The 27,521-nt window shown below is 36.8% G+C and overlaps 1 protein-coding gene and 1 long non-coding RNA gene across 4 annotated transcripts; both read left to right on the forward strand.

Annotated features, from left to right (window-relative positions):
* Positions 1-7,071: 7,071 nt before the first annotated feature.
* On the forward strand, positions 7,072-16,892 carry smad4a (SMAD family member 4a). Of its 3 annotated transcripts, none has more exons than XM_052567230.1 (12): positions 7,072-7,373; positions 8,282-8,619; positions 8,700-8,874; positions 8,958-8,987; positions 9,465-9,674; positions 10,069-10,194; positions 10,337-10,444; positions 12,795-12,845; positions 12,919-13,102; positions 13,178-13,346; positions 13,555-13,693; positions 14,864-16,892. In XM_052567230.1, exons 2-12 carry the CDS (start codon positions 8,380-8,382, stop codon positions 15,073-15,075), a joined length of 1,644 nt encoding a protein of 547 aa, XP_052423190.1. In that variant the 5' UTR covers positions 7,072-7,373; positions 8,282-8,379; the 3' UTR covers positions 15,076-16,892. The 3 variants fall into 3 exon arrangements, with proteins under 3 accessions (XP_052423190.1, XP_052423191.1, XP_052423192.1); XM_052567231.1 differs by having other exon boundaries at positions 12,925-13,102; XM_052567232.1 differs by lacking the exon at positions 10,069-10,194.
* A 3,854-nt stretch (positions 16,893-20,746) lies between these two features.
* Positions 20,747-26,352, forward strand: LOC127966327 (uncharacterized). Its single transcript, XR_008155588.1, has 2 exons — positions 20,747-20,935; positions 25,902-26,352. It is a non-coding gene; the product is annotated as an uncharacterized LOC127966327 (long non-coding RNA).
* Positions 26,353-27,521: the final 1,169 nt, after the last annotated feature.

Here is a 27,521-nt window from a genome sequence, read left to right on the forward strand (position 1 = left end):
TTCTTTCTTTTTCTTTCTTTTTTTTTTTTTATGCATACAAATAATTAGAAAACCATAGGGCCCTAAACATGTAATTTTTGTTAAACTTTTTATAAATTTATGTGAGATTGTTTTAATGATTTTAATGAGATGCTTTTTGATTAATAACATTTAATTTAACCATTTAGAAAGTAGTCAAGAGAAATTCAAACAGAATTTTTTTTACTGATTTCATAGGGTCATATTCATATTAATAAACAGAAAAATTGCATCATTTATGGACACTCAATTATGGAGAAAATATTAATTATCTTTTGCTCACCAAGGCTGCGTTTATTTAATAAAAAATACAGTAAAAATTGTGAAATTGTGAAATCTTATTCCAATGTTAATCATCTGTTTTCTGTGTGAAACTGTTTATTTTTGTTTATTTATTTGGGTCCCCATTAGCTTCCACAATGTGGTTGCTAGTCTTCCTGGGGCCCATAAATGTGCTGAAACGTATGTACAATTAAAAATACACAAATATAATATACATATAACTTACATATAACATAACCACATGTATACATTTATCCACATATACACATTCACACACATACAACATTTGAAAATGTCAGTACCTATATAGCAGTCACAAATTAACTGGTGTAATGCTATTAATAATAATCTGTTTTAGAGTCTTCTTAAAATTACATATGTTGGATATATGCCTTGTTCTTAAGTCCAATTTATTCCAAGCAGATGACGATCTAACTAAAACTGTTCTTGTCATACAATTGGACCTTGCGGATGGAACCACTAACACACCTGAGCTCACCTGATGTGTAACATGTGCGTGACAATACCCACTAAAAACCAATTTATCTACAAAAGATTTTGGATTGCTTTTAAATAGAGCATTGTGCATATAACAGAGAAGACTTATATTAAGTTTGTCCTCCACCTTTAGCCAGCCCAAACAGGTATGCATTTTATCCACACTGGAGCGAAAAGAGCAACCAAGGGCTACTCTTGCGGCTCTGTTCTGAACGATTTGTAATTTTTTCAGATGTCCCTGTGCAGCACTGGACCAAATTACTGGGCAGTACCCCAGATGTGACAGAACTAAAGATTGGACAACTGTTTTCATAACTAATGGTGGACAATATACTGAACATCTCCGGGAAAAAGCAATGCCTTTGGCCATTTTAGACACAATGTGGTCAATAATGTGGTGATGCATAAAACATTGTAGCATCATCTGCATACAGTACAACATCTGCTCTTGAAACAGCATGTGGCAAATCATTGACAAACACAGAAAACAACAATGGACCCAAACAGCTGCCCTGAGGAATACCACATGACAACTGTTTACAGTCAGAAAAGCTCCCGTTGAAAAATACCCGCTGACTTCTACCAGAGAGATAACTGCATATCAAGGACACAGACTGATGTGAAAACCCATAGCACTTAAGCTTAGACAGTAAAATGTCATGGTCAATAACATCAAAAGCTGCTGTGAAATCCAGCAGCACAGCACCCACAAGCTTTTTGTCATCCATAAAAGTTAGCCACTGGTCTACCATTTGTACCAATGCAGTGTCAGTGTTAGTGTTAGAATCTGTGTTAAATCACATTAGTGAAATATTATTCTGATGTAAATCATCTGTTTTCTGTGTGAATCTGTGTTAAAGTGTAATGTATTTCTGTGATGCTCCGCTGTATTTTCAGCATCATTCCTCCAGTCTTCAGTGTCACGTGATCTTCAGAAATCAGAATAATATGATCATTTACTGCTCAAGAAACATGAAGATTATTATCAGTGTTGAACACAGAATATTTTGTGGAAACTGTGATGCATTTAATTTTGTAGGATTCACAGATGAACACCAAGTAAAAAAAAGAAATAGAAATCAACTGTAACACGTTTGATCACTTAAATGCACAAAATAAAATGTAATTTAAAAACAAACGTATTTCCACTACACTGTAAATGTCATATCTGACTAATTCATCATAGCTTGCTGCGAGGCATTTAATTTGACATTCATAATCTTGTTGCGTGCATACTGTGATTTGTAAAAATGTAGGTCGTTTTATGAACTAATCATGAATATTAATGAGAGAAGAGTTAAATGCACAAGATGAACGTGATATTCCTTAATATCTTTGCATCGGATTCTAAGGAACATCTGCCTGGAAACGTTTGTGAGGCATTTGAACATTTAATGGAGGAAAAGTGTTTGAGCTGACATTTAAGGAGTGAAAAGAATAGCTCTCGCTCTCTGTAGAAAAACAGTAGAGCTATTGACAAACGGAAGCACTTGTGAGAAAATGACAGGAAAACTAGATCCACCTGCAGCAGATTACAGCACCGTGAGCCTCTCTCATCATTTCCCTTGAGAGATGACCAGCCAGAATACACTGGAAGATGAAGATTACTCTGGTGATGTGTCTGGAGGATTGAATGTGCTCCGATGTGTTTAGCTGAAGCTGTGTTGCTCTACGTTTACAGCCACCACACGTTATTAAAGTCAATATCAACGTTTACTTTCTTAATTAATGTCGCTGGTTTCACTCATGAGGGACTTTCTGCTAAACAACAAATATTTGTCTTCATGAAGTTTCCTTTCCACTGACATCATTTTCATTTGTCCCCAAACTTTTAGTATATAACACCACTTTTTCAGTCTAATCAAATCCTGTCTGGCTTTTTGTTGTTTTGTTGTGTTTCTGTCCTAAATATATCATGAATGAGCCGCTACATACTGTATTCTGTTCTGTTCTTTTGCAGAATGAGCTAAAGAAACGTAAGCTCCCGAGTGAGATTGATTTATCTGCAGAGGAATTTCTAATATGAGAATGACTTTGTTTACATTTTCTTTAATATTGATATCACTGTGAGTAATGGCACATGGAGTCAGTCATTTATCATGAAACACGATGTGCATTACTCTGTGAAACAGGTGTTCATGAGGTTTATTAGTGTGAGTCTCTGTGCTTGCAGATGTGTAATATTCTGAAACACATCACGCTTTTATTTTTAGATGTTGTTTGTCTTGCTGTTGCTGACAGTTTATACGAGAGAACTTTAAACAATGATTTAGTGTCTGGTTTTGTATGGGATGTTGATGTCTGTGTCATATTTAGTAAGTGAATGTCACACAGGGGTTAAACATCAGCAAACACTGGCTCTCTGTCCCTGATGTTAGTGACTCATTTCCCTGTAGGTGAAGGGAATTATAATCTGCCTCCATCTACTTCCAACCTTTTCTCTCTGTGTCTCTGCGGCCCACGTCATGTGGAGCGTTAGAATAAACCCACGGGGGGCACAACCACACAAAACAGCCCAGCCTTTAAGATTTAAAACACTGCTACATGTAATTAGGAGTTTTGTGGTGTTTTATTTCACTGTAACAGTGGGAATTATTTGTATGACAGATATGAGTGTGTGAACCGAACGCACACTTGTTTTCATCCGCTTAATAACAAAAATCAAATGTAAATGTAATTTATGCACGTTAAACAACATTAGCATCTAGATTAGCATTATGGAATGAGAAGAATTTTTAATAATTCTATTTATATCAGAGGAGAGGTCACTAAAGTGGTCAAGAGTCAGCAATTACACTTCAGGATTTCACTTCTGAAATCATGTGAACTGAAATGTAATATATTATTCCCTCGTAATCTTTCCCTTGTACAATAAATAAATATATAAAATAATTAATAGTGTGATTTAGGTACTTGAAATCACATTTGCAAAATCATTTGAATTTCACACAGTAAAAAAAATAATAAAAACTTGAATCCAGTTGCTTGCTTAATTTTTTTTTTTAAGTATAATCAACTTGGTCATGCAAATGATGTTCAAATTAAATGATATCAAACTGATTTATTTTAAAATAGTGTTGAAACTTGTAACTTGCATAAAAAAAATTTAAATTGTTAATCTTAGACAAAAAATGTTCAAACTATTATTTGTACGTTATTACAAATAATCTACTAACATTTGAAATAATATTTCCACCAACTAATCACATACTTCTCTGTCATACAGAATTGAAACTGGTCAGATTTCTGTAATGGTACTAAAATCTGAGCAGAAATCCATAGTCGTTGCATTAAAAATGTTGCACACTGCAAAAAAAACGAATCTCTTCCTCAGTATTTGTCTTGTTTTCCAGTGCACATGTCTGTGAAATTGAACAAAATACAGTGTATTTGATTAAAACAAGAACAAATATCTGTCAGTTTCTATTTCTCATAAATGAACCTTTATAAAACCTGCTGTCAGTTAAAATCACATCGATGCAAATAGCAATAATAAATGACAACATTTGAATTTGTTTGTTAAAGTTATGAAATCCAAATGCATGGCAGTTTTCAAACATATACATTTTTAAATTATACATTTCAAAATCGGTTTAAATTTTGGATGTAGTGCATTGTCTGCATAGAAGAGTCCCTTCAAATCATGTCCTTTCCCAAAAAGTACAAAAGCGCAGAAGGTCCGGAGTGACATCAGTGCAAGTCAATTAAAAAAATGTAATTTTTAGGTGTAATATTTCTATATGACAGTCCATTTCTTCCCAGCAGTGCTGTCTATGTATAGCCTGATGTTGGTGAATCTCTGAACAGCACAGCTGGAGTCTGAATGAAGGCTGTGGTTAAAACCTGACTTCACCCTCCCATCACTGTTCGTCGTGATGTCACTGGTGCTGTATGTATAGAAAGAATCCAAAGAAGCACAATAAATGCTGCCATCAGCCACCTGCAGGGAAGCTTAATCAAGCATTCAAATCAAGCATCAGGAAAACTACTCATGTTTGAGCCGCTTATGATTTCCCAATCACAGCAATCCAGCCCTTAATTAGTCCTCTTTCAGAGTGATGCTGAACACTTCATCTCATCAAACTAATGCTGTTACATCCCACCTGAATGACTTTACACTGACACCTAGTGGATGTTCAGTGATACAGCTGCGAATACAGCTCCATAATGTTCACGACTGGTCAGAGTAGTAATAACGTGAATATAGTAACATTATATAAATAATATGATATACACACATCTACATGACAAATGAGTCCCTGGAGCACTAAACCAGTCATTAGGGTCAATTTTTGGAAATTGAGATTTATGCATCATCTGAAAGCTGAATAAATAATCTTTCCATTGATGTATGGTTTGTTAGGAGGACAATAACTTCGAAGATTTTTAGTAATTAGAAAAATGTATGAAATTACTATTACAAATAAATAAATATTTTGAATTATTATTATTATTTTAAGAATTTTGATATTGTGTTTTTTTTAGTATTACTATAATTATTTAAATAAAAATAAATACATGTTGTTATTTTTTTACTAAATATTATGATTATTATTACTTTTTATAATATGAAATTTAACATCTTTTTATATTAATTAAATAGTAAAATTATTATTACTACTAAAATATTAAATTTGATATTTTTTATTATTGAACAGTATTATTATTATTTATATCAATATTATTTGAATTATTGAACAGTTCTTTAAAATACTTCAAATTATTATTTTTAATTAAATTTTTAATAAAATAATTATTAGAATTATTCAACAATTCTTTAAATAAAAATAAAATCCAGGATCTCTGCGCCTCTAACAGCAGTTTTATATTTAAGCCTCATGTATGTATTAGTGTGGTCTGATGATTTATCCCATCCAAAATAGAAGTTTTAGTTTACATTATATATGTATGTGTACTGTGACCAAAACATAGCATACAAAATATTTGTAGCAATAGACAACAATACATTGAATGGGAAAAATTACAGATTTTTCTTTCATGCCAAAAATCATTAGGATATTAAGTAAAGATAATGTTCATGAAGATATTTAGTAAATCTCCTATCAGTAAATATATCAAAACTTCATGTTTGATTAGTAATATGCATTGCTAAGAACTTAATTTGAACAACTTTAAAGATGATTTCTTAATATTTAGATTTTTTTTTTGCTCCTTCAGATTCCAGATTTTCAAATAGTCATGATTTTCATGTAGTCAAACATTTAAAAATGTGATGAAGCTTTTTCTGCTCTTGAAAATAAAGTTTTTTCTTTGGCATTGATTCCAATGAAGTCAATGAAGAGTCTTTAGATTATTCACATATTCTTCTCGCTAAGAAAAATGTCATTGAAAGTTTCTTTGGCCAAGTGGCAACACTAAATATTTTCAAATAAAATACTATAAATTACATTTAATTTAATAAATTAAAAATTGCAGCAAATTAAATTAATTTTTTTCAAATAAATGTATAATTTTTTTTATATCCTTATATTTTCAATTTTTGCTTTGCAAAGAACACATTCTAAATAACTTTGAATGAAACTTTTTTTATATATAAATTTAATTTAAAGCAATGAATAATGTGATTGAAATAAATATAATAAAAAAGATTTGATTCAAATGCATAAGTAAAATATTGGATTAAATGATTCAATAATATACCTTTATTATCAATAAAATAAAACAAATGATTTTAAAAAGCCCTTCCTATGGGAAAAACCATGCGACGCCAAATGACTCACAGTTTCGAAGTCCTCGCTTCAGAGCGCGTGGTGAATCATTTGATCCAAATTGGCAATTTAAAGCGAGTATGTATCGCAGATCATTTGATTCAGTTGGGAACTTCGGAGCGAGTTCGCGAGTCTTTTGATTCAGAACTGAAAACCGGTTCGTGAATCATTAATCAGATCGGAACTTCAAATCGTTTTATTTGGGGAAGGGTTTGTGAATCCTTTGATTCGGATCGTGTCTTCGGAGTGTGTGCGTATGTAATACATTTATTACACTATATGTATGTTATAAATGTACACATTTGGAGGACACATAGAATTAATATAGAGATTATGTTTTCACTGATTACCAGAACTATGGATAGTTTCCATACTTGTCTAGATCAACTTTAAATAAAGAAAAGAGAGGTTTAGAGTCAGTACATTTTTTCATATTAATTTTTGTAATTAATTTATATTTTCTTAAATTCTATATTGAGTGAAACATATTTTTATTTTTTTATTTATTTCGATGTGTGTCTTGTTTTGATTGAGAGCAGTGCGCATGCGCAGCTCGCCATATTGCGCAGCAGGGCGTGATGTGCGTCGAGACTCTCGCGGTTAACATTGTTTATTTTTGTTGAGCCCAGTGACCGCTTCTGTCATTCTTTTAACATATATATTGCGCTTAACAACGTCTAACAGAGTTCTGGCTCAAATGAAGTGCTCTTGACGTCTGTCGTCGCTTTAAATAGTTGTAGAGTCCGGCTCAAGTGTGTTACGCGCGGTTAGCCGCTAACAAGATTCACTTCAGAACCACCGAAACTGGACGGATAAACACAGACTCGTTTACAGGACACAGAACAGGTATGCCATTTCAATACACATTTTTACATTTAAATGTGTTTAGTTTGTCTTCATAATAAGTTATAGTCTAAATCAACAGCCGCTTGTGTGCTAGCATTAGCATGTTATGCTCACGTTGTTTACATGCGCCTCAGCTCATTTCTACATCACTCTTCACATTCACGAGTTCACGGCTCTTCTACACCTCTATAAGTCTTCACAGCTTGTCTGAAATCACTTATCGTGGTGTGAGACGCTGGTTAAACTCTTAGTTTGTGCTGTCAGAGGATTGATCAGAATCACTTCAGCTCATGGTTTACTAAAACCGATATCGGAATATGAAATTGAAGTTCTGACGTAAAACAAATCGCATTTTTATTTTATATAATGCTTTTATTTAAATTTATTATAATTATATATTTAACATGTATAGTATTTTTATATATTTTATTTATATTTGAATACATAATGTGTCTTTTATATATACATTTTTTTTATGTTTTCCATATACATATACGAAAGAAGCCACTGAATTTAAAATAAAAAAGGAAGTTGTGACTGACTTTCACAATTATATAATTATATAAATGATTGTGAGTTATAAAGTGAAAATTGCATGATTTAAACTCATGAGAAAATGTAAGAATTATGAGTTTCGTTTTTTTCTTAATGTTTACGTTTTTCTGACGGTGCTGTGAAAAGTAGTCAGAAAGAATCCCAGGATGCAAACTCGCAGTTGCGAGGAAAAAGACAGAACTGAGAAATATAAAGTTGCAATTACTTTTTTTTTTTTTTTTTTGTGGTTGCAGAAACATGTTTCCTTAATATTAACTAATCTCTGATATTTTGTTTCCTATAAAATCATGCAGTATGATTGAGAAAGAACCTTAAGTCGCTCATTAACATGATCAATCTCAATTTTTCCGCAGGTACAGTTTGGATGGACTCTTCACTGGCCGCAGTGCATTGCTGAAACGAGTCTGAAGCAGCACACAGGAGTCTCTCTGAAGCCTATAACCAGCGCAGGATGTCCATCACAAACCCCCCCACCAGTAACGACGCCTGTCTGAGCATCGTGCACAGTCTGATGTGTCACAGACAGGGCGGCGAGAGCGAGACCTTCGCCAAACGGGCCATTGAGAGTCTGGTGAAGAAACTGAAGGAGAAGAAAGACGAGCTGGATTCGCTCATCACCGCCATCACCACCAACGGTGCTCATCCCAGCAAATGTGTGACCATACAGAGAACACTAGACGGCCGTCTGCAGGTGCGACAGGACCGCATCCACACTCTTCACATTGAATCTGTGTGTATATACATGTGTGTGGTCCTCTCTTCTGCCTTTAGGTGGCCGGTCGTAAAGGATTCCCACATGTCATCTATGCACGGTTGTGGCGATGGCCGGACCTTCATAAGAACGAGTTGAAACACGTCAAGTACTGCCAGTTTGCCTTTGACCTGAAGTGTGACAGCGTGTGTGTGAACCCTTACCATTACGAGAGAGTCGTGTCTCCAGGAATAGGTTCGTTTAATGTTTGTTTAAATAGCGTAAAGCTTGTTCATGATGGACTTGATTTAATTCAACTATCCTGTGTTTTCTCCTAGATTTATCTGGACTTACACTTTCAGGCTCTGGTGAGTGATACTCTATGAGAAAAAAGTTTCTCTCTTGTGTGAAACAAACGTTATTTTGAAGAATATTGGTAACTAACAGGTGATGGTCACACTTGACCTCCATAGTAGTTTTTTTTTCCATACTATTGGAGTCAGTGGGGACAAACAACTGTATCTATGAAGTCATTAATTCAGGTTTGGAGGGAGAGAAAATGATGACGCACATTTTTATTTTTGGGTGAACTGTCCCATTAAGGACACATGCTTCAGCAAAGTTATTAGACTGCTGTCATGTTAAGACACAATATTATAAATGATTGTTATACAACACGTTATGTTGTGTATATATATACATATCTATTATGTATTTAGAAGTATTTTTAATTTAAATACAAATACCTGTGCACACACGACACAAAACAACATCATGTATATATTAAGAATTATCGGTTATCAGTATCAGCCAAAATGTTCATAGCGGTTCACCCCTGTTTTCAGGTCCGTCGGGTCTGATGGTGAAGGACGAGTATGATTATGAAGGCCAGCAGTCTCTGCCCAGCACTGAGGGACACATGCAGACGATTCAACACCCTCCCTCTCGCCCGGTGGCCCAGGAGCCATTCAACACGCCCTCCATGCTCCCGCCAGCAGAGGGCAGCAGCTCGGCCTCCACCTCCGCCTTCTCCAGCATCGCAGTGGGATCCACAAGTACGACACGCATCACAGTCACTCGCTCATATCCTTAAACGCATAGGCCATGCTGAAAAGCTTTCTCGTTTGTGGAGGCGACTCATTCTTCATTGGTGTGCAACAGGGCTCGGTGCTGTGACCGTAGAAGTTTTGCTATAGCCTTTAAACTCCTTTGTTGTTTGCACATGAGAACCGCATAGAAACATAAACTAATTCAAAAATACAGAGTGGGACATGTTGAGCAACTTCCTGTATATGTAAAAGTCCACATATACAGGACTATATATTAAGATTTGCATTGATTATATGGAATGGCTCGTACAGTGATGCACGCTCGCGGTCACGCCGTCCAGTCCTGGTGTTTCATTGTTTGTGTGTGTGTTGACGTGTGCATGCCGCCCTCTCTCCCCAGCTCAGCCCAATAGTGTTCTCTCAGGAAGCCACAGCAGCGATGGTCTGCTGCAGATTGCCTCTGGGACGGGGCAGGGCTCACAGCAGAATGGTTTCCCCCCCGGCCAGCCCTCCACGTACCACCACAGTAAGCCCTCAGTGAACCTCCACCCAGCAGCTCCTCCTAGAGTCCGAAAGCTTTTCAGCATCTCCTGCATTCAGTATTCAGAGCATATGAGTAGATGTGATGTCCGGAGTCAGACGTGTGCTCTCTGCTCTTCTGTCCACAGACGCCAGCTCCAGCTGGACGAGGAACAGTAATTTCCCCCCCACCGTGCCTCACCATCAGAACGGTCATCTCCAGCATCATCCGCCCATGGCCCATCCAGCACACTTCTGTAAGTGTCTCGCCTCAGATTTTGGTACAGTAGTATTGTTTGTCATGACATCCCTAGTCTGGAGTTTGTTTGTTTTTTCAAAAATAACATACAATAAGATATAACATGCTTGTAATTATCAACAATACGAAGAAATGTTAATAAAAAAACAAAACGTTTTGATTATTTAAAACTTGCACTTGCAGGATACGAGCAGGACCGATATAGATATAATTAATTCTTACGAATTATTCGTTTATGGATACTGTCCCATGTTTCATTAACTTGTTCCCTATAAAAAACATAATTTAACGACTTAAGACGGTGAAGATTTGGGAAAGAAACAATAAATATTTCTGAATTCTTTTAAATTTCTGATCAACTGGAACAAACGACACAATGTATCGAGTAGCATGACTGCTAAAGCATGGTTACAATGTAACATGAATTTAAATAATTTAACATAAATGTAACATTTGCCTCTTAAATCCATTCTTTCTCTTATAAACAAAGCTTTGTACCTCACTTGTGTCTCAACACACTTGTTTCTGAGGAAGGGTTTCATAAAACCATGAAATCATCAGAGATGGGACTGAGCAGGTCCGTGTATCTTTTGGTTATTCGATTTTCTATTTAAAAATAAATAAAGATAAATGAGAAACGATTTGATTTTCGTTTTTTCGTTTTTTTTAAGAAACGGAAAATGAAAATTTAGCTGGATTTTTCGTATTTTTGTTTGTGCGTAAAAAATGAGATTATGCTTTAATATTTGTTTGAATGTGTGGGCGGCGCTGAAACGCCCCTTTCATCCCTTCTGTACTGCACCGACAAGCGGCAACCGCAAGCTCAGTTCATTTTCACCAGGAGAGAAGCGGCAGACGGCAGAGTTTATTAATCCTGCCAATTCTTTGCTAGTGGTGCTTGCAATATAAAATAATAATAATAATAATAATAATTAATTAAATTAATAATAAAATAAAAAAAATAATATTATATTTTTCCGGCTGCTGCAGTTATTGACAAAGCAGACTTAACAACTTTATTCATAAAACACCATTTGCATTTTACTTTAGCCTGTGATCTACAACAACATGGAATAAAATATAGGCCTACTACAAATTTTTTGCCTACTTATTTTATTCTAGGCCATTCATAAAAAAAAAAATTAAATGGGAAAAATCCAACCCCACATTTATAATAAAATTTATATTAATATAAGTTAAGTTTTCCCCATAATTAGTCTACTTTAAATGTTTTAATTATATGCTATAGGCTACTTAGAATTATGAACTGAATTCACGAATTCTGTAGATGACTGTATGAATATAGTGACGGTGTGACATCGTTACAGATAATGAGTTCAGACGGGAAACACTGCACCTCTCGTTGGTTTCATTTGAATTACATAGGCCTAAATATAAAATTATTATTATTATTATTCTATTTAAATGGCTTATTTTAAAAGTAGACGTGTCCAGTAAGACATGGTTCGTCTGATGCATGAGCCTGGTTCATTTCTGACATTTCAGAAAGAAGTTAATGTAGACCGAGATGACAGAAAGCAAATCCTGTTGAGTTTTCATGTTATTTAGGGTGTCTTACGACCCAAACTGATGGAGCTGAAGCTCTTTCCTCTTGTTATCGGGATGGAAGCTGTGGATCTGGATCCGCCGATCGGAGAAGTGCAGCAGACTACACTCTACAAGATAAAGCTTCAGTTGCTGTTGTTTGTATAGCAAATGAAAACATGTTAGGCTGTGAGGTTTTTCTTAAATAGGCATAGAATAAAATTAGTAGGCAAAACATCTGCACATATTTGTCATTGTAGATCTTACAGTAAAATTCAAATGTCATTGAATAAATTAATTTCTGTTTGGTCAAAAAAAAAAAAAAAAAAAAAAAATATATATATATATATATATATATATATATAAAGCTTGCAAGCACCACTAGCAAAGAATTGGCAGGATTAATAAACTCTGCCGTCTGCCGCTTCTCTCCTGGTGAAAATGAACTGAGCTTGCGGTTGCCGCTTGTCGGTGCAGTACAGAAGGGATGAAAGGGGCGTTTCAGCGCCGCCCACACATTCAAACAAATATTAAAGCATAATCTCATTTTTTACCCACAAACAAAAATACGAAAAATCCAGCTAAATTTTCATTTTCCGTTTCTTAAACAAAACGAAAATCAAACTGTTTCTCATTTATCTTTATTCATTTTTAAATAGAAAATCGAATGACCAAAAAATACACGGACCTGAGCAGAGTATAATAAAGGTGTAACACATGTTAGACTGCACCTCTTTAAAGTCTTTGATTTATGACTCCAAAAGATAACCGTCTATGACACAATCTGTGTTATTTCTCCTCAGGGCCCGTTCACAACGAAATCGCGTTCCAGCCACCGATATCCAACCACCCTGGTAAGAGTTTGATTCTGTCTCGATCTCATCTCGCTCGTGTTCGGGTGTCTCATGGTCTCCTGCTCTTGGGCAGCTCCAGAGTACTGGTGCTCCATCGCTTACTTCGAGATGGACGTTCAGGTGGGCGAGACCTTTAAAGTTCCCTCGTCCTGTCCCATCGTGACCGTGGACGGGTACGTGGACCCCTCCGGAGGAGACCGCTTCTGTCTCGGTCAGCTCAGCAACGTCCACCGAACGGAGGCGATCGAGAGAGCGAGGTAGAGCTGACGCCGTGCCCCTGGTGAAGCTGGTGATTACTGGGCTTGATCTGCTGTGTTGTGTCCTGTTTTCAGACTGCACATCGGGAAGGGCGTCCAGCTGGAGTGTAAAGGGGAAGGGGACGTCTGGGTTCGCTGTCTGAGCGATCACGCCGTCTTCGTCCAGAGCTACTACTTGGATCGTGAAGCCGGTCGAGCTCCAGGAGACGCTGTGCACAAGATCTACCCCAGCGCTTACATCAAGGTCAGAACGAGAGGGACGTCTGATGTCTGCACAACCATTCAGAGCAGTGTTACACTTATTGTTTTTATGCTTAAACTCTTTTCTAATACTAACTGAATTGGAGTGGTCACTTAAAATATAACCAGAACACTTCACAAGGCTCAAACACGTAGACTAATGCATCTGCAGTGTTGACGCGGTGAATCTGAAGCAGTGTTGTGTCCCGCAGGTGTTTGATCTGCGTCAGTGTCACAGACAGATGCAGCAGCAGGCAGCGACCGCACAAGCAGCAGCAGCCGCTCAAGCAGCAGCGGTGGCCGGAAACATCCCCGGCCCTGGATCTGTGGGAGGAATCGCTCCTGCTATCAGTAAGAGATGCACTTCCACCTAATTCAGGATCGGACAATCATCGCAGATTTTAATAGCATAGACATTAGAGGTGTTTCAAAATAAAGTGTAGTTCTGTCGTAATGCAAGATTTCTGATGAAGTAGTGTTATGTATGGAAGCTGGTTTCTATCACGGAATTAAAACAATAAAGGGAATTGTGACTTTAAATGTAAAAAAAAAAAGATTGCCGTCACAAATTTATATCTCACAATTTACAGGTGTTTTTATTCATCATTGCAAGTTTATATCTAGCAATTGCTAATTATTAATTTGAATTGAGTTTTTAGCTTGACATTTTTGCTTTTTTTTTCTCTGAATTCTGAGTTAACAGTTTGGAATTTTTACTTTTTTCCTGGGAATTTGTTTAATCTAAATCGTATTTATCGGAATTCTGAGTTAATTCAACATTTTTGAGTCTACATCTTGGAATTTAAAAATGTATTTTTTATTTTTTTTATTCTGATCCTACATCTCGCAGTTGTTGTTGTTGTTTTTGACACAGAATATAGTTACTGAGCAAAAACATTCTCATTTGTTTAATTGTGAATGTATCTCTCAATTATAACGTTTTTTGCTGATAATTGTTTTATTAAAATTTACATCCTGCAATTTTTACTTTATTTACTATAGTTTACATCTTACAATTCTGACTTTTTCTCTTGGAATCATAGGAAAAAAAGTCAGAGTTATAAGACGACACAAGAAAAAAAAAAAACAATTTTGTAGTTAAAAAGCCGGGATTAGTATTTACATTTTTTTATTGCATGCCAGAGAAAAGCTGGTGTAAAGTGCATCATGTGGTCACTGGGACTGTCAAAACAGATGAAAAATTAATTAGAATTTTGTACTTAAATATTATCAATATTTTAATTATAATAGAATTTAAAAGGCATAATTTCAGTCAGGCCACAAGAGGGTGCATCGAGCAAAATATAACTATTATGTGAAAAAAAGTGCATGATGTTTAGAATATATACATTTGTTTAAACAAATTAGCATTAAAATCACATCATGCATGTATGCATAGTTTAATACAGTGGACCAAAAACCAAACACAAAGTGTACTTTTTCATTTAAAAACATGAGAGACAGTGGGTTGTGGGGAAAACCTGTCATGTTTTTTAAAGTTGAACTTCATGGCTCCTGCAGGTTTGTCTGCGGCCGCTGGAATCGGTGTGGATGACCTCCGCCGGCTCTGCATCCTGCGCATGAGCTTCGTGAAGGGCTGGGGTCCGGATTACCCCCGACAGAGCATCAAAGAGACGCCCTGCTGGATCGAGATCCACCTGCACCGCGCGCTGCAGCTGCTGGACGAGGTCCTGCACACCATGCCCATCGCTGACCCCACGCCGCTGGACTGAGACTGAGAGTCAACACCAATCAGATCCACAGCTGCATTTACTCAATTTGATCGTCTTGTTTTTACCTGTGTTGCTTTTGTTCTTGAAACATTCAGACCTTGAAGTGCACAGGATTTATTGATCTATATCTATATGCAAAAGTGTTTTTCATGATGATGATGATGATGCACAGCGGAGGTGCATGCTGGGATTCGGTTGAGTCTGTTTAAATGAATTTGTTCCCAGACATTTTCTTTGTGCGGTTGCTTCACTAGCCAGTAGAGTCTCCCATTATGATGCCATTTTCAGGTCATCATTTTCATTTCTTTTTCTACTTTGTTTGATCATCATCATCATCATCTCTGTAATGCAGTCCAGAGTCTCTCAGGCCAGACGTCTGTGGTCTGGAAGTGCGATGGGAATCATGTAGCAGAAGAGGTTTGGACTCGCAGTCGTATAAACAAGTGCTGCATGAACCGAAGACATGCGGTTTCTTTCATGCTTCTTGCAGCTAATTGGTGCTTTTTTTTTCTTTTTTTTGCAAGTTTCTCACTGCATGCTTCTGATATAATCATAGCTAGACGTATTAGTCTAGACTCATACATGCACACGCAGTATCAACCGGCTTTTTCTTTTCTTTTAGACATGTACTACTTCTAGCACTTTATGCATGTGTTTTTCTTTCCATTTTTCAGTTTCTCTTCTCTGCAGCCTGTGAATAAAAATGTTCTGCAGCTCTTTTACAGAAAACAAATTGTTTGTGTCTTCATCAGGTTTGTAGAAATGCGGCAATGCATCAGTGTCTCATCAATGGATGCTCTGCAGTGAATGGGTGCCGTCAGAATGAGAGTCTGATAAAAACATCACAATAATCCACAGCACTCCAGTCCATCAGTGAACATCTGGAGAAGACAGAACATAACAGATAGTACACTAGCATAATAACACTTCCTCCAGTGAAGAAGTGCATCTGCTGTTGTCTCTCACAGATTAGTTTAGATCTGTTTAAACGCTGCTTGATCTGTGCAGATTTCTCTCCTGATTCAGACCAGAACACTTTTTCACTGGAGGAAGTGTTATTCTGGATTATAGACTCTATGTGTTTGAGTTAAAATCATCTTAATGCTGGATGTGTTTCAGGTTTTGTCTTCTCCAGATGTTCACTGATGGACTGGAGTGCTGTGGATTATTGGGATGTTTTTATCAGACTCTCGTTCTGACGGCACCCATTCACTGCAGAGCATCCATTGATGAGACACTGATGCAGTGCTACATTTCTACAAACCTGATGAAGACACAAACTCATCCTGATCTTGAGTAAACTGAGGAAATGTTTATTTTCAGGTGAACTGATCCTTTAATGCATTACTGGTTTCACTGGTGAAAGGTCACAAGGGCTCCATTTGATCTGTGTCTAAAGGAAACTAATGACTTAATACTTTTATACCACTAATCTCTCTGTTTTTAAGCGCACACACCATGTTCTCCTCTGATGCCGGAGAATATCAGTTATAAATGATGCTCATGTGTGGATTTGAGATGAACTGGAACGGTGTGTGTGTTGATGTGAACATTGAAAGCCATACGACATGAACATGATGGAAAATAAGATGTCAGTATTATTCAGAGCTTGTGTTTTCTCTGTGAAATGACAGACTCACTCTTTTAGTAAGTCTTGCATGTCTGGGAGTGAGTTTAGATGACAGATCAATACTTCTGTTAACCCTGATTTCATATTCTGTTCAAAAAGATTTAGGAAAGTTCTGAATGAGGAGAGTGTTTCCTCATATAGCGCATACTTTTAGCAGTTTATTAAATACAGTATAATATCACCTAGATTTTGAAGTCCTGTGTGTTTCATATGTATTCATCTTCACTGAAATGTTTTTGCACTTGTGCTTGTCATGTTATGGCAAAATCTAAATTAACATGATGTTTTAGGCCATGAACAAACTAAGAAAATATTTAATAAGTTTAGGATTCCGAAGATTTTTGATAACAGTTTAGACATTCTTTGGATAATGTTAGACATAGTTTATGTAATTAGTAATTTAATTTGATGATTTGCATATTCAGTCTTCCGTAAGTACGTACGCCTCATTAATATCCATGAGGTGGGCGTGGTCTGTTATTTCATCTGGTCGCTCATTAAGAAACGCTTCTCCGCTGAACTACAAACACAGAAGCCTCTTATTAAGGTAAAACTCTACACATATATGTGTAAATATGTGTATATGTTTTTATATAAAATATTGCAGCAACTGTTTGCGTTTGGAGTATTTTGTACTCAAAAAGATGTTTGTGTGGGTATGCATATATATTATTTAATAATAGTAATATTGTTTTGGTTTTATCAACAAATAATTGCATTTGACTTGCGTATTTTAAACTGTATTTGAGCAATTGGACAAATATGATCCGCGAAGCCTCTCCGAAATCCCGAACTGACTCAAATGATTCGCGATTCCGCTCTGAACTCTCGAACTGACTCAAATGATTCGCGAACACACTTTGAACTCCCGAACTGATTCAAATGGTCCGCTATCCCGCTTTCGACTCCCGAACTGATTCAAATGATTCGCGATTCCGCACTGAACTCCCGAAATGACTCAAATGATTCGCGAACCCGCTCCGAACTCTCGAACTGGTTCAAATGATCCGCTATCCCGCTTTCGACTCCCGAACTTACTCAAATGATTCGCGATTCCGTTCTGAACTCCCGAAATGACTCAAATGATTCGCAAACCCGCTCCGAACTCCCGATCTGACTCAAATGATTTGCGATCATTTGTTGTCCACAATTCTCTATGTTTACCTTATATATAGGAGACCGGGGATGGTTGTAACAAGGGGAGAGTTGTAACACTACCAATTCCATGAATCAGGGACAAGATAGGAGTCAGGTGACAATTTCAGTTTCATCAGGCTTCCTTTACAATCCCACATGGAGGTTTTCCAGTCTGTGTTGCTATCTCTCCTTAAGCTACAGCAGAAAATCTAATTCTGAGGTTAAAAAGTAAAAAAAAATAACAAGATAATATTTTGTTTAGTACTTCGTTGTAGATAATGTTGTATGAGTTATATCAGATCAAACTGTAGTTTCTCTAGTAAAGAATGGTGTATCAACCTTCTGCCAATTTCAAAGCACCATGCTAATACAGCTTGCTAAACATTGGGTGACAGTGAAGGGGTAGGTTGTAACACGTGTTTTGAAAGTGTTACAACCATCCCCTTACATACAACCAAGAACATTTTTGTGATTTTAACAACACTACAGAATGCCTAGAACTTGGTTGGGAAAAACAGATATTGGAGTCGATGCTAGTCTTTTAAAAAGAGCAGCAGAGAAAGTTTGGAAAGGAAAGTCTGTTAGGGCAGTGGCAAAATCCCACAGAATCTGCCATGTAACCTTGAACAGATATTGGCAGAAATATAAAGAACTGAAAGACCAGGGATTGAGGGACCTTCCTCATGTAGGATACTACAGTCCTCACCAGGACTTCACCAGGGAGCAGGAGGAGTCTTTGTCATAAGCCAGAGAAGAAAATGAGAAGAAAATGGCAGGGCCTGATTGGTTTGGCACGTTTATGAAGCGGAACCCCAGACTTTCAGTGATTTTTTTTTTTTTTTTTTTTTTTTATTGTCACCATTGTGACTGGTAAAGAATGCATTTCATTTGTTCATTCTCTGGAGTGGGGATAAACATACGTCTGTTAATTTGCTCACACACCCCCCCCCCACACACACACACAAACACACGTTTTGTGAAAAGTGGTGACATCCCATAGGCGTAATGGTTTTTATACTGTACAAACTGTATATATTATCGCCCTACACCTTACCCTAACCCTCACAGGAAACTTTGTGCATTTTTACTTTCTCAAAAAATATAAGTGTTTTGAAAAATGGGGACATGGGTTATGTCCTCATAAGTCACCCTCTCCTTGTAATACCTGTGTCATACCCATGTCATTATACAGAGTTGTGTCCTGAGATGTCACAAAAACAAGAGCACATACACACTCACACACACACACACACACACATGAATGTGCACGTACAGACATGCACACACACAAAGGCACACATGCACAAAAACACACAATATGCTCATACACTCCCCATATTCACACATATTTATTGTTGCAGCCATTCATTTAAAATAAAACTGTTTTGTGGCATGTCACTTTAAGTACCCTTAGTTTTTGTATATTTTGTCTACCTGTTACAACTTACCCCAGTATGTGTTACAACCTACCCCAGTAGTGGGGATGATCTCAATAACTTCCCATTCAAAGCATGCTTTTTCAATTTGTGTATGTATGTTTCTCGAAATTGATTCTGAATAATTCAGATTGCTTTCATTTATTCATTTCAAAATGTTTTGTGTTATGTTGTCCATTGTTGATAGTTTTCATACTTAAGCTGTGAAAGGAACATTTTTAAGGGCTCAACACAACAGCTTTTATGATGCAGAAGCCACTTTAGTTTTTGATTCTCAATATATTATTCAGGTGTTTTCTTATTTATTTCAGAAATCCTTGTGATATTCAATAATCAGTCAATAATCAGTTTGTGCTGGTCTGGCTTAATCAAAATAGTGTTTAAAAGTTACTTTCTGTTTTACTTTGTGTTTGTATAGACCATAACGCATAAAAGCACATTAATAGGAAGATTAAAGAAAGTTCTTTAAAAAAGTAACTAAAAAGTTACTTTTACAGTAATGCATTATTTTTGGTGTAATCAACAAAGTAATTGAGTTACTTTTTAAATTAAGTGACTAGAAACTGTAACTAGTAACTAGTTACTACTTTATTATTACCAAACTGCAAGGAGAGGAAGAGTAGATATAAGTCATGATCTGCAAGTTCAGAGCGGAATCGCGAATCATTTGAGTCAGTTCGGGACTTCAGAGCGGAATCACGAATCATTTGAATCAGTTCGAGAGTTAAAAGCGGGTTCGCGAATCATTTGAATCAGTTCGAGAGTTCGTAGCGGGTCCGCGAATCATTTTAATCAGTTCGAGAGTTCAGAGCGGGATCGCAAATCATTTGAGTCAGTTCGAGAGTTCAGAGCGGAATCGCGAATCATTTGAATCAGTTCGGGAGTTCAAAGCGGGATCGCGGATCATTTGAATCAGTTCGAGAGTTCAAACCTGGTTCGCGAATCATTTGAGTCAGTTCGGGAGTTCAACGCGGGATCGCGGATCATTTGAATCAGTTCGAGAGTTCAAACCGGGTTCGCGAATCATTTGAATCAGTTCGAGAGTTCGTAGCGATTTCGCGAATCATTTGAGTCAATTCGGGACTAACTCCGTTACCATATGGTGCATTGTCTATTACTTTTTTTAAAATTCATTAATTTTAATTTTAATAAATGTAATTAATATTAATTTTGACTGAAATGCAGCCTAACCTGTTTGCAGCAACTCATTGTAGGATTGGTGGATGCCAACCACTGTAAACACTAAAACGCACTGTTTCCCTTTATTCAAGTATGGCGAGTTTCTCAAAGTGGAAATATGCTCATTATTTCACTTTAGTTGAGCATAAAGACAAAAACCTTTTAGTCAAATGTAAGCTGTGTCTTTCTGGTTCGAATGTCCTATCCTAGCCCACGAATTTCCAATCCGTGCTCAGATTTTGTAAACCGTACCCTCGGTTTTTGAATCTGTACCCACGAACACGGATGTTTTTATCAGACTCTCGTTCTGACGGCACCCATTCACTGCAGAGCATCCATTGATGAGACACTGATGCAGTGCTACATTTCTACAAACCTGATGAAGACACAAACTCATCCTGATCTTGAGTAAACTGAGGAAATGTTTATTTTCAGGTGAACTGTTCCTTTAATGCATTACTGGTTTCACTGGTGAAAGGTCACAAGGGCTCCATTTGATCTGTGTCTAAAGGAAACTAATGACTTAATACTTTTATACCACTAATCTCTCTGTTTTTAAGCGCACACACCATGTTCTCCTCTGATGCCAGAGAATATCAGTTATAAATGATGCTCATGTGTGGATTTGAGATGAACTGGAACGGTGTGTGTGTTGATGTGAACATTGAAAGCCATACGACATGAACATGATGGAAAATAAGATGTCAGTATTATTCAGAGCTTGTGTTTTCTCTGTGAAATGACAGACTCACTCTTTTAGTAAGTCTTGCATGTCTGGGAGTGAGTTTAGATGACAGATCAATACTTCTGTTAACCCTGATTTCATATTCTGTTCAAAAAGATTTAGGAAAGTTCTGAATGAGGAGAGCGTTTCCTCATATAGCGCATACTTTTAGCAGTTTATTAAATACAGTATAATATCACCTTGATTTTGAAGTCCTGTGTGTTTCATATGTATTCATCTTCACTGAAATGTTTTTGCACTTGTGCTTGTCATGTTATGGCAAAATCTAAATTAACATGATATTTCAGGCCATGAACAAACTAAGAAAATATTTAATAAGTTTAGGATTCAATAGATTTTTGATAACAGTTTAGACATTCTTTGGATAATGTTAGACATAGTTTATGTAATTAGTAATTTAGTATGATGATTTGCATATTCAGTCTGTGCATAAGTACGTAGGGCCATTAATATCCATGAGGTGGGCGTGGTCTGTTATTTCATCTGGTCGCTCATTAAGAAACGTTTCTCCGCTGAACTACAAACACCGAAGCCTCTTATTAAGGTAAAACTCTAAGCATATATGTGTGAATGGCTGTTTTTATACAAAATATTTCAGTAACTGTTTGCGTTTGGAGTATTTTGAACTCAAAAAGTTGTTTGTGTGTGTATGCATATATATTATTTAATAATAGTAATATTGTTTTGGTTTGATCAACAAATAATTGCATTTGACTTGCGTATTTTAAACTGTATTTGAGCAATTGGACAAATATGATCCGCGAAGCCTCTCCGAAATCCCGAACTGATTAAAATGATTCGCGATTCCGCTCTGAACTCTCGAACTGACTCAAATGATTCGCGATTCCGCTCTGAACTACCGAACTGATTCAAATGATTCGCGAACCCGCTCCGAACTCTCGAACTGGTTCAAATGATCCGCTATCCCGCTTTCGACTCCCGAACTGACTCAAATGATTCGCGATTCCGCTCTGAACTCCCGAAATTACTCAAATGATTCGCGAACCCGCTCCGAACTCTCGAACCGATTCAAATGATTCGCGAACCCGCTTTGAACTCCCAATCTGACTCAAATGATTTGCGATCATTTGTTGTCAACAATTCTCTATGTTTACCTTATATATAAATTAATTTAAAGAACTTTATAGCAATAGCTTTCGGTCTCTAATCACCAAACCCCAGATATAATTCAACACTGAAAGAACATGAACATGAAATAAAGATGAACAAACCTCTTTAATTTGTCTTGCTCAAAAACATTTCGAATGATCTCAATAACTTCCCATTCAAAGCATGCTTTTTCAATTTGTATATGTATATGTATGTATGTTTCTCGAAATTGATTCTGAATAATTCAGATTTCTTTTATTTATTCATTTCAAAATGTTTTGTGTTATGTTTTCTATTGTTGATAGTTTTCATACTTAAGCTGTGAAAGGAACATTTTTAAGAGCTCAACACAACAGCTTTTATGATGCAGAAGCCACTTTAGTTTTTGATTCTGAATATATTATTCAGGTGTTTTCTTATTTATTTCAGAAATCCTTGTGATATACAATATTCAGTTTGTGCTGGTCTGGCTTAATCAAAATAGTGTTTAAAAATTACTTTCTGTTTTACTTTGTGTTTGTATAGACCATAACGCATAAAAGCACATTAATCGGAAGATTAAAGAAAGTTCTTTAAAAAAGTAACTAATAAGTTACTTTTAACAGTAATGCATTATTTTTGGTGTAAGTAATCAACAAAGTAATTGAGTTACTTTTTAAATTAAGTGACTAGAAACTGTAACTAGTTACTATTTCTCAGTAACTAGCACAACACTGGTGTTGTCATAATGTTCACATTGGAGATTGAAAATGTTTCTTTTTTGAGGCCCCAGGAGCCCAAATTCAGACCCAGAACAATAAAACCCACAGAAGAGGTGGGAGTTCAAAGGAGGAATCTTTATTATTACCAAACTGCAAGGAGAGGAAGAGTAGATATAAGTCATGATCTGCAAGTTCAGAGCGGGTTCACAAATCATTTGAGTCAGTTTGGGAGTTCAGAGCGGAATCGCGAATCATTTGAGTCAGTTCGGGACTTCAGAGCGGAATCACGAATCATTTGAATCAGTTCGAGAGTTAAAAGCGGGTTCGCGAATCATTTGAATCAGTTCGAGAGTTCGTAGCGGGTCCGCGAATCATTTTAATCAGTTCGAGAGTTCAGAGCGGGATCGCAAATCATTTGAGTCAGTTCGAGAGTTCAGAGCGGAATCGCGAATCATTTGAATCAGTTCGGGAGTTCAAAGCGGGATCGCGGATCATTTGAATCAGTTCGAGAGTTCAAACCTGGTTCGCAGATCATTTGAGTCAGTTCGGGAGTTCAACGCGGGATCGCGGATCATTTGAATCAGTTCGAGAGTTCAAACCGGGTTCGCGATCATTTGAATCAGTTCGAGAGTTCGTAGCGATTTCGCGAATCATTTGAGTCAATTCGGGACTAACTCCGTTACCATATGGTGCATTGTCTATTACTTTTTTAAAAATTCATTAATATTAATTTTAATAAATGTAATTAATATTAATTTTGACTGAAATGCAGCCTAACCTGTTTGCAGCAACTCATTGTAGGATTGGTGGATGCCAACCACTGTAAACACTTAGGCCGGGTTCACACCGCAAGTTGCAGCAGAGCAGAAGCAGCGCGTTAGCAGCAGGTAGGCAGAGCAGAAGCAGCGCGCGCCTATTTTGCTTTCACACCGGCAGCGGAGGCAGCGCGCAACTGAACAGCAGATTTTGGTCAGAGTGCTCTATAATGGGTACGTTCGCATTGCTTTATTTCCCCATTTAAAATACATTTAAATAAAAAGACTTGGCAAGAAGCTTTTTTAATTAATAATTTCATTGTTACTTTTGTTGGATCTTTGTTTTGCTGTCTTTGTTTTCCGTGCAGTACGTGTTGTTGATAGAAGAAAGGCCATTGCGCTATATTTGTTATTAAGGAGACTAAAAAGACGCAGACTTTGGGTTCATCCCATTAACCGACGTAGGAGAGAACATGGTGCATATTACCATCTTGTCACTGGGTTTGTTTGCAATCAAATTTACCAAAAAACACCCTGAAAACCAATTTAATAAACGGTTTTAAATTATGTGTATTGTAAATGGTTCACAGCCTTGACTTCCTGCTCATCTTGAAATCAGCATTTACTTGTTTATTATAAATGCATGTATCACCTGCTTTTGTTATTTGTGTGCTTATGTGTAATTTAGAAATTGTAAATGAATGGTTCCAATTGAATCAATTTTGAATCAAATATTGAGTTGTTTGCTCGTGTGCCAGCGAAAGCGTCAAAAACACTATAAAATGTATTACCATCTGCAATAAGAGCCGCTGCAACTTCATCCCATGCTTTTTCCTTCTCCTGCAAGTCTTTATAAAGTACATTGTGTGGATCATAAAGAACTTGATATTTCTCAACTTCCACGATGAGACGAGTGTCGTCCATTATTGTCTTTCCAGGTGCACTCTGAAGACCACCGCCTGTGACACCACGTGCTGTTGTTTATGATTGTCAGCACGACATCCGTTCTTCTGCCAATATATAGTCCTAGTTAAAAGAATACGACAACTACTAATAATAAATAAATCTCCAAGGCTAAACTAGCAATATAAATTATTTAAAGTTGTTTTTGTATTTCGGCAAAATGTCTATTTTTGGATAGAACTGTAAGTACTTTAACAGATTTTGTAAAAAAAAAGAAAAAGAAAAAAAACAATATATGAAAAAAAATATAATAAAAAATTGAAAAATATGTGGTTTAAAATATCATAATTTTTTAATGTAATTTGCTAAGAACACAGTAGATATCATTAATGCAAATTTTGGGCAACATTCGTTTAAGTACATGTGTATTTTGGCCATGATCATGATCATTTTGGCCATGGTCACTTTATCTTCTATACATATTTTTTTTATAATAATTTCCTTTTCGTAACATACTCTAGTTCTTGTTAAAACACCCTAGATGTGCTTTATTTGTGCAGTTAGAGCACTTTTTGTGTGAAATCATATTTATTTTGTCTATCAAAGGTGTACTTTCACTTTAACTGAGCGTCAGCAGAGCAGCAAAAATAGACCCAGCGCCGAAACGATCGCGGCACTGCTGCTTCTGCTCTGCTTCTGCAACGCTCTGCCGCGCAGCCTCTGCGTGCGGTGTGAACGCTCTCATCTGTTAACATAGGCGCCGAAAAAAATACGCGCTGCTTCTGCTCTGCTGCAGCTTGCGGTGTGAACCCGGCCTAAGACGCACTGTTTCCCTTTATTCAAGTATGGCGAGTTTCTCAAAGTGGAAATATGCTCATTATTTCACTTTAGTTGAGCATAAAGACAAAAACCTTTTAGTCAAATGTAAGCTGTGTCTTTCTGGTTCGAATGTCCTATCCTAGCCCATGAATTTCCAATCCGTGCTCAGATTTTGTAAACCGTACCCTCGGTTTTTGAATCTGTACCCACGAACACGGATGTTTTTATCAGACTCTCGTTCTGACGGCACCCATTCACTGCAGAGCATCCATTGATGAGACACTGATGCAATGCCGCATTTCTACAAACCTGATAAAGACACAAACTCATCCTGATCTTGAGTAAACTGAGGAAATGTTTATTTTCAGGTGAACTGATCCTTTAATGCATTACTGGTTTCACTGGTGAAAGGTCACAAGGGCTCCATTTGATCTGTGTCTAAAGGAAACTAATGACTTAATACTTTTATACCACTAATCTCTCTGTTTTTAAGCGCACACACCATGTTCTCCTCTGATGCCGGAGAATATCAGTTATAAATGATGCTCATGTGTGGATTTGAGATGAACTGGAACGGTGTGTGTGTTGATGTGAACATTGAAAGCCATACGACATGAACATGATGGAAAATAAGATGTCAGTATTATTCAGAGCTTGTGTTTTCTCTGTGAAATGACAGACTCACTCTTTTAGTAAGTCTTGCATGTCTGGGAGTGAGTTTAGATGACAGATCAATACTTCTGTTAACCCTGATTTCATATTCTGTTCAAAAAGATTTAGGAAAGTTCTGAATGAGGAGAGCGTTTCCTCATATAGCGCATACTTTTAGCAGTTTATTAAATACAGTATAATATCACCTTGATTTTGAAGTCCTGTGTGTTTCATATGTATTCATCTTCACTGAAATGTTTTTGCACTTGTGCTTGTCATGTTATGGCAAAATCTAAATTAACATGATGTTTTAGGCCATGAACAAACTAAGAAAATATTTAATAAGTTTAGGATTCCATAGATTTTTGATAACAGTTTAGACATTCTTTGGATAATTTTAGATATAGTTTCTGTAATTAGTAATTAAGTTTTATGATTTGCATATTCAGTGTGTGCGTATCATAGACTGTAAAAAAATATTGACGTAGTGTCCGTGACGTCACCCATAGACTCCTCAATAGCGGTTTTGAAGCCTAAAATGTGCAGAGCGGGCTGTCGCCATCTTGGCAGCGCGTCACCGCACGACTCTCCCAGATAATCGAATATGGGCAAAAAGGCGGGAGCTGACTGCTGAAGCCACGCCCACCTAGCACGACGGCATTGTCAGCATCGGCAATCCACCTGTCACTCAAGTGGCCACGCCCTTAATTATGCAGAACTTTAAGGCTTAATATAATTTAAACCGATGAGTTATAAAAAAAATTCACCCCCCTCACAGTTGTCATGAAGGGCAAAATTAGCAATATAGACCAAAATCATTTTTTGAACCAGGCTGTAAACATGTTTTTTTCTGCTGTAAAGTTGGGCATTTTAACATGGGGAGTCTATGGGACTGACTCCCTTCTGCAGCCAGCCTCAAGCGGCCAGTCGATGAATTGCAGTTTTAGTCACTTCCTTATTGGCCTCACGAGAGAGAGCGAAAGGTTGCCGCTCGGTGCGTATGTGTGTACGGTCATTAATATCCATGAGGTGGGCGTGGTCTGTTATTTCATCTGGTCGCTCATTAAGAAACGCTTCTCCGCTGAACTACAAACACCGAAGCCTCATATTAAGGTAAAACTCTACACATATAAGTGTAAATATGTTTATATGTTTTTATATAAAATATTGCAGCAACTGTTTGCGTTTGGAGTATTTTGAACTCAAAAAGATGTTTGCGTGGGTATGCATATATATTATTTAATAATAGTAATATTGTTTTGGTTTTATCAACAAATAATTGCATTCGACTTGCGTATTTTAAACTGTATTTGACCAATTAGACAAAAATGATCGGCGAAGCCGCTCCGAATTCCCTAACTGATTCAAATGATCCGCGAT

This window comes from Carassius gibelio, chromosome B10 (assembly GCF_023724105.1).
Source record: "Carassius gibelio isolate Cgi1373 ecotype wild population from Czech Republic chromosome B10, carGib1.2-hapl.c, whole genome shotgun sequence".
NCBI lineage: Eukaryota > Metazoa > Chordata > Actinopteri > Cypriniformes > Cyprinidae > Carassius > Carassius gibelio.